General features: G+C 36.2%; 2 protein-coding genes across 2 annotated transcripts; both read left to right on the forward strand.

The window, feature by feature from the left end:
* The first annotated feature begins 3,255 nt into the window (after positions 1 to 3,255).
* LOC147538832 (beta-mannosyltransferase-like protein) lies at positions 3,256 to 5,233 on the forward strand. Its single transcript, XM_086639348.1, has 2 exons — positions 3,256 to 3,555; positions 4,777 to 5,233. Exons 1-2 carry the CDS (start codon positions 3,376 to 3,378, stop codon positions 4,948 to 4,950), a joined length of 354 nt encoding a protein of 117 aa, XP_086495474.1. The 5' UTR covers positions 3,256 to 3,375; the 3' UTR covers positions 4,951 to 5,233.
* Positions 5,234 to 5,635: 402 nt separating this feature from the next.
* LOC147538833 (tubulin-tyrosine ligase) lies at positions 5,636 to 7,555 on the forward strand. Its single transcript, XM_086639349.1, has 2 exons — positions 5,636 to 6,092; positions 7,166 to 7,555. The coding sequence occupies exons 1-2, from the start codon at positions 5,707 to 5,709 to the stop codon at positions 7,377 to 7,379; spliced, it is 600 nt and encodes a 199-aa protein (XP_086495475.1). The 5' UTR covers positions 5,636 to 5,706; the 3' UTR covers positions 7,380 to 7,555.

Consider the following 7,555-nt stretch of genomic DNA (forward strand, 5'->3'; position numbering starts at 1 on the left):
ATCTGGAAGATCATCTAGTCCGGTTTAATTAGGGGTCGTAATGCTTAGCTAGAAGTCGCTTACGATCGTCAGATCACTTTGGTAATCCGCGGCTAACATAGACCAGATCCTACAATGGGTTACACCAAAGAGTGGTAGCTGGATTAGAGAGAGTTGACTCATGAGAGCTTGCATATAGATGGATATGATCCAGTTTGATATTGCCAAAAAGATAGAAAGAATCGGGCTCGAAAGAGAAGCCCGAAAAGGTGGAAACCCCACTAATGGGGTGTCCAGATCAAACCCAGTAATGGGTTAATCTGAACCGGCCATAGTGTGGGAGTGGGCCAGCCAGGCCAAGCCCATTAATGGGCTTAAGTGGCCGGCCACACACCATATTAAGGGGAAACCCTAATTTCCCTTAAAAGGGTATTAAGGGAAATTCGAGTGTTTATCTTTTCTGAGACTCTTATTGAAACCTAATTTGAGTGAGACTCCTATTAGAGTTTCTTTATAAATGGGTCATTGGAGTTCAGAAAAAGTTGTTGGGATTTTTCTCAAGAGAAAACATCATCTCTCTCACAATATACAGTTAAGTAGAGACAGAGAGGGCTTTAGAGAAAAAGCTCCCAATCTATCTATGGAGTCAAAAGAAGAATGGTTCTTCTGCTCAACTTTCAATGGAGTTCTAACGGATAACAAAGAAGGGAGATCAAGTCACTTACTCGGGTGTCTCAAGTAGAGGAACTACATATGAAGCTCTCATCTTCGGGATAAAGGAGTTGGAATCTAATTCGAGGAAAGCAAATCCTGGTATTCTCTTTATGTTTCTAGTTCATTATTAGTTCATGCATATGATCTTGGATAACTAGTGTTAATCATATGATGATTGAGATTCCGCTTACAACATTAGTTAGATGATAGTCTTAGAGACATACAAAACCCTACAAGTTTAGCTACAGAAGGACAAGAGGCTATACACGTAACTCAAGTTGTCAACCTTCTTATAGACCATAAATAAAGACGATGAAAATCTTGATGAATTTAATCTTTGAGCTTTTCCATCGCAACACCGAAGCTGGGCCAATATAAAAATTGAAGATGATGGAAGCGAATTTGAGGGTGATAACGATTAATCGAAGCAACATAACTATATTAGTGCTAGTTATCAAACTTATTAGTAATTAGTTATTGACCTTACTAGTTATTAATTACTGAATACTCCCAAAGTATGAACTTCGTTGTTTACTTATTTTATTTGAACCAGGGAAATGAACAATGATAAGATTTTGTTTAAAATGAGTGATTGAAATAATTTTGTGTTATAGTTTGGGGAATCATGAGGTAATGAAGAGCTAGATAATTAAACTTAGTTCTTATTAGTTACTACTTAGTAGGCTATTAGCAAATATCTATACTTGGTGTCTCGGCCTTTAGCCGGACCGAGACCAACTACATAGATACTTTAGTTCTTATTTTTTGTTAAGTTATGTTATGTTTCTGTTCTTATTATTTTGTTACACAATTCCGACAGTCATTACCATTCCCTTCTTCTCTCTTCTTCTTCTATTCCCTTTCATTCTCTCTTTCTGCTTCCCTCTTTCTCTCTTTTTCATGCAATGGAAAACCTGAAGATTATACAGAGAAGAAAAGACTTCATTCAGTAAGCTCCATTACTTTTCTATAATGGTGATCAAATCAATATTGGTTTTGTTGAATTAGGGTTTTAGAATGATCACAAAGAAATTGAATCAGAGCTAACAAGATATTTGAAGAACCAAAATCTCAAATTAGTCAATATTGAACCTCATGATGATGAAGTATCAGAGAAAGATGGACAACCATTACTATAACCATATTCGAATGATACTTCTTCAACTTTTAATATAACTACTGGTAGTAGTACTATGGTTTCAATCTCTAATTAGAATTTACATGAACTTGAGAGGAAATTTGTTGCTTATATTCGTACTGATGTTTATGAAACAATGGGACGAGGGGAACTAGGTTTGAAGGAGAAACTTATGGTTGGATTAGGGATTTTAGTTCTATTACTGATTCGAGTAATTGCCGATTATGTGCAAGTTTTAAAGCTCCGAATCGAGAAGAAGAACAAGAAGATTTTCTTCACTTGGTTGGGCAGAGAAGGAATGTTATTGTTGGTTGCGGGAGGTTTCTTTGGAAGGTAATTTTATTGATATTTGAGAGAGGAAGAGAAAGGAGAAAGAGAAATGTGATAGAAAGAGATGAAGATGAGAAGAGCAAGAACTTTTGCGAAAATCGCCGCCAACAACATCAAATGAGGGCATGTTTGGAGAAATCTAATTTTTCAACTCTATAAAATTTTGTACTCCAGAAAGTTTTCTTGTTTTAACATCGCCCATACTGTTATTGTAATCTTCTTTACTATTAGTAATGGTCGCGATTTTGGGGAATAAAGAAAAATCTTCGGGCACAAAGACTTAGTCAATGAACATCTACTTAGGGGGCATATTCTTAAAAAAAATTTGACTTGATCAAACATTACCCCCAATCTTCATCTTCTCTCTCTTATGTTGCTCTCTTCAATTTCCTCCCTCGTTCTCTCTCGCTCTCTCTTTCTTTTTCTCGTTCTCTCACTATCTCTCTCTCATTCTCTTATTCTCCCTGTATCCCACGTACACAATTTTTCTCTTTCGTTCTCTTAATCTCACTATTTATCTGTCATTATTTTTCTCTCTTCATCTGTCACTGTGTTTGTCTTAGTATTTCTCTCTCGATCTCTATTTTTTCTCCCTCTCTCACACAGACACAGTTCCGGCGAAGGGGAGTGTTCACTTTGTCAGAATAAGACCTTAAGGATGACTTCTGGCGAAATCCCCTTCGTTTTAGACGGTGGAGGTTCCGACGAAGAAAACAATTCCCTTTGCCGAAGCTGTGTGAGAGGGAGAAATCATAAGATATAGAGATGTTGGGTGAGAGAGAGAAAATGACCTAGAGAGAAACATTGAGAGATAGAGAGAGATGGAGAAGGAAAAAAGAGAGAAAAAGAAGGACAAGAGAGAAAACGGGAGAGACCGAGAGAGAGGGTAGCAGTGAGTGGGAGAAGAGGAGAGAAGAGAAGAGAGGAGAGAGGAGAGAAAAGATGTAGGCAATGTTTGATCAAACAAATTTTTGGACTAAAAAAATATGTACGCGAAAATATATTCCATTATAAAAATAATAAAAAAACTTAGCCGGCTTATAAATTGAAAGAGGAAACAAACCCTAGCCCGCTTATAAAAGTTCAATGGATGATCTGATGTTTACACAAGGAATAGTTTCAGATTGGCAAGTAAGGCAAGTAATTGGAGGTCACTTATTACAAAAAGAAAAAGAAGTAATTCCCTGAGCTCTCTCAAATTTCAGTCGAAGGAAATGTCGCTGAGAATAAAGACGGTGGTAGATAAGTTCGTGAATGAGTTGAAAGAAGCTCTGGATGCAGACATACAAGATAGGATCTTGAAAGACAGGGAGATGCAAAGTTACATCCAGGAGAGAGAGCGTGAAGTCGCCGAACGTGAGGCCGCTTGGAAAGCCGAATTATCTCGTCGCGAGGTGCCAAATATTCTCTACTTCTTCTTTTAGTTGATGATTTTAGGGTTTTGATTGTTCTTCTATATGTTTGTTGTTTGAGATTGGTAATGGAACTGTCTGGAGATGATTACTTTCTGAGTCACCCACCTCTAATAGTACATGACTGAATTTTATACCTCCTTAGAAACCCCAATAGCTTTGAAATTGAAGAGATTCATTTTCATCAAACCCCCCCTTAAACCTAAAACTGGTTCTTTAGGATGGATTTACTCTATGTTCATGGTGAACTATTGACATGCCTATTGTCTTGGACATTTCTATCTAAACTCTAAATTATCTCTTCGGCAATTCGAATTACCACACATAAAAGAAGCCAATGGACCATTTATCAAGAAGCCAGCTTCATTTGTTAGCTTCTAATTGTGTTTCTACTACCATATATCAAACTAATCCGATGTACTTAGCACGTTTCTAATTACAATGATTAGATGGTTGATAAAATGCTTTTCCTTCGTCACTTTCACTTCCCTGCAGATTTTGATGTGTTTTCCAACTTAAACTACTGTTTCCTTGTGGAATTTGTACCTGGGTTGGACGAATTCTGTTGTTTTGTTTGTCTACACGTTGATTCGCTGCACTTAATTGGTTCATTATTTCGGTATCAAGTTTTTAACGGTTACCTTCCTTAAGTTGTTAAGTTTGTTTTCTATGTCTTAACTTCAAATGTTTGTGAAATGATTCTTTGCTGCAAATGCGAGGTTGTGGCGTATACCATAAATCTAATTAGAGTTCTTGTGCTCATATCTTATGAATGTCATTTTCTACATTTTCTCTGGGTAATTTAGTATATATACAGTGCGAAATTCTACATGTACATACCACCGACTCGGTTAGACATGCTTTTTAAGCCTTTTGTGACAAAAGTTGTAGTTGTGTCATGTGATTTACCTATGCCTAGCTCTTCGGTTGTTGTTTTGTTGAAAATCTAAAAGTTGTAGTTGTCACATAATGTTAGTTTAGAAGAAGTCTGTCATACCAGACCTTGTGAGGTTTGTACAGATAGACTAGTAAGTTGACACTTTTAACAGATACTAAATAGTATTAGCTCCATTCTGGATATCCTTGGGTCATTGACATCGTGATAAGGGCAACCACACAATTTGTTCTCTACTTTGCTATACCTAATGATGGTAGGTTTCATGGTCGACTTTTATCGACACTGATGACAGTTGGGCTTTACAGGCGGAAATAGCTCGGCAAGAGGCCAGATTGAAGATGGAGAAGGAAAATCTTGAAAAGGAGAAAAGCGTTCTGATGGGTACAGCATCGAATCAAGATAACCAAGATGGAGCGTTAGAGATCACTGTCAGTGGGGAGAAGTATAGGTGCCTCAGGTTCGCAAAGGCAAAGAAATAAGGAAATGTTGAAGCAGTGACAAGATGTCGAAGTTTAGAAGCCCTTTCGATGTAATTCCAGGAACTACCATCGGGGTATGACCAGATTCAACATAGATTCAAAGTAAAAAAAGAAAAAAGATGGAAAAGTCAGTCAATCTGTTGGGACAATGGAGTTGTATATATTTTGTTTTTTTTTTCTTATATAAGCATAATTGACATTTAAACTGTGGAAATATATGAAATTGAAAGTCTCAAATTTCATTCAAGTGTATAAATTAATGAAAATCTCCATTTCCTATCAATCTACTATATGTTTAATCAAATCTTGTAGTAAAACAGAATCAATAAGATTTATTCTAATCTTTATTTAGGATGATTCATTATTTAAAACTAGAGATTATTAGGCTTTTATTATGGATTAAATACTATTTATGGAAAATATATTAAATGTTAAAACCAAATATTTGGAGGGGGCCAAGAAGTTGAATCACGACCGAGTTTTCTTGTGCCTTAAAAAAAGGGGGAAGAAAATCTTCATCCATCCATCCATCCATCCATCATCACTCTCTCTCCCTTCTGCCCCCTTCTGGATCCCACTCTATTCGTCATCACAACCTCTCTCTCTCTCTCTCTCTCTCTCTCTCTAAAACTCTTTCTCTCTCTATTAAATACTAATTTTCTCCCCTCTTCTTGAAAATCAACTCTCTCTCTCTCTCTCTCTCTCTCTCTCTCTCTCTATTTTCTCTGTTTTTTTTTGTGTGTGTGTGATAGTGAGATGGAAGATTATGTGAGAAAGCTAGCACTATGGGACACAAAGACGTTTAAGCCGATAATGACACACGACGAGTTAGAACCGATAATGGCTAAGCTTGGGTTTGTTTCTCTTCCCCCCTTTACTACTACTACTACCACCACAACAACTTCTTCTTCGCCATCATCTCCTTCTTTTGCAGCAGCAAATACAACAACAACAACCACTACTACTTGGAAAGAGTATATTTATACAGAAGGAAGAAGCCGGAATCCATGGCCGACTGAACCCCGACCAAGACTTCCGTACCCAAGGATCGACGGTTTACATCATCTGACGTATCGTGCCTTTTGCGATGCCGTTGCTACTTTCATAGGGAAACGTGATATAGGAGATCACTTCCATGTTAGGTATTTTGATGATTCTTCCTTCCTTTGTTAAATCTCTGTAATTATCAAGCGGTTTGGTTTTGGGTTTGGTTTTGGGTTTTGGTTTGATCCCCACGTCACACTCTCTTTTCCCCCATTTCCTGCTTTGTTTTTCTTAGGTTTGAATTTTGTTATTATGGCGGTGCTTCTTTTAACCAAAATACCCCCCACACCCCTCAATCATTTCTTTTTCAATACCTCTTGTGTTTTCACTTCTTCAACTTTATTTTAGGTGTTCTTGGATAAAATTATTAAAGAATGACTTTTCAATTTTATTCGTTTTAGGGCTTTAGTCCTATTTCGTACTGTTTGAACTTAGGCAGTGCTTATCACATCTTCATGATATATCAATATTTTGTAATAACATAGATCGTGGTAGATTTTTTAAAAATAAAAATAAATTCTTTTTATTTGATTTCTTGGAGTGAATTAAGTTGGGATTTGGTCTAATCATTTGAAAGTTTTCTTGAAATAAAGGTAAATAGTATAAGAGTTAGTAAAACTTGTCATCCTTTTTGAAATAATTTATAGACAAAATTATTTTCATTTCATTTTTCTCATTTTAGAGTTTTTAAAACTAGATAGATTCTATTACTAAAATTTTACAAGATAATATTACAATTATGCCATTTTTTTTCTTCTATTAAAATAATGCCACTATATGTCTTTTTGTTCAAGAAGAAGGCAGCAGTGCCCTTGTTTCAGTGCCTCCCCAATCCTCATCATAATCTTCTCTTTATTTAAATAGTGAAATGGGGGATGGAGTTATTTTTTAGTGAGTTAGTACTACTTTTAATCCATTAATTAAGGGTTAGTCCGTGACTATAATGTTTCTGACTTCTGAGGACGATACCACGAGATCGTGCCTGGTTACGCGGAATATTATAAATCCCTTATATCTCCACGTCGATGCTTATCTGTTGTTTTGGTTATACTATTATATAGTTTATATACATGAGTTGTTTTATCGTAAAGGATTATACGAATGATATAAACTGTCATGAAAACAACACAACATTGGGTTCTGAAAGACCGTGATAAACTGATGTTGGCAGGGGAATGGCATTGCACCGGATTCATGACAAGCCATTCGGAAAGAAATTCCGTTCGATGAGTGAAGAGGAAGGGTTATATGTCTATAGGGAAGGCACTTTGGATCAAACTATTACAAATATTTCCAACTCCAACAAGAACAACAACAATAATGGTGGTTCTCCAATATGCTCTCAGCTTGTTCCTTTAAAAGATGTGATCACTCTTGTTTCATAGTTAAAGTAGTGAATTTGATGAACAAAATAGCTCTTCATCTATTCTCTCTCCCAATTTTGATACAGACTTCACCTACCTTTATGTACTCAAATATATGCCCTAAACTTGGCTCTTGCCTTTCCAATTTAACATTGGATCTATATCTCTTTCTTAGATTATATTGATTAAACAGTTTC

This window comes from Eschscholzia californica, unplaced genomic scaffold (genome assembly GCF_041429995.1).
Source record: "Eschscholzia californica isolate CP2 unplaced genomic scaffold, dmEscCali1.0.p SCAF_5, whole genome shotgun sequence".
In the NCBI taxonomy this organism is placed as follows: Eukaryota; Viridiplantae; Streptophyta; class Magnoliopsida; order Ranunculales; family Papaveraceae; genus Eschscholzia; species Eschscholzia californica.

Coding starts and splice junctions, on each gene's coding strand:
- LOC147538832 (XM_086639348.1), top strand. CDS start 3,376: ATGTCGCTGAGAATAAAGACGGTGGTAGATAAGTTCGTGAATGAGTTG. Junction 3,556..4,776: donor CCGAATTATCTCGTCGCGAG/GTGCCAAATATT, acceptor TGGGCTTTACAG/GCGGAAATAGCTCGGCAAGA.
- LOC147538833 (XM_086639349.1), top strand. CDS start 5,707: ATGGAAGATTATGTGAGAAAGCTAGCACTATGGGACACAAAGACGTTT. Junction 6,093..7,165: donor GGAGATCACTTCCATGTTAG/GTATTTTGATGA, acceptor TGATGTTGGCAG/GGGAATGGCATTGCACCGGA.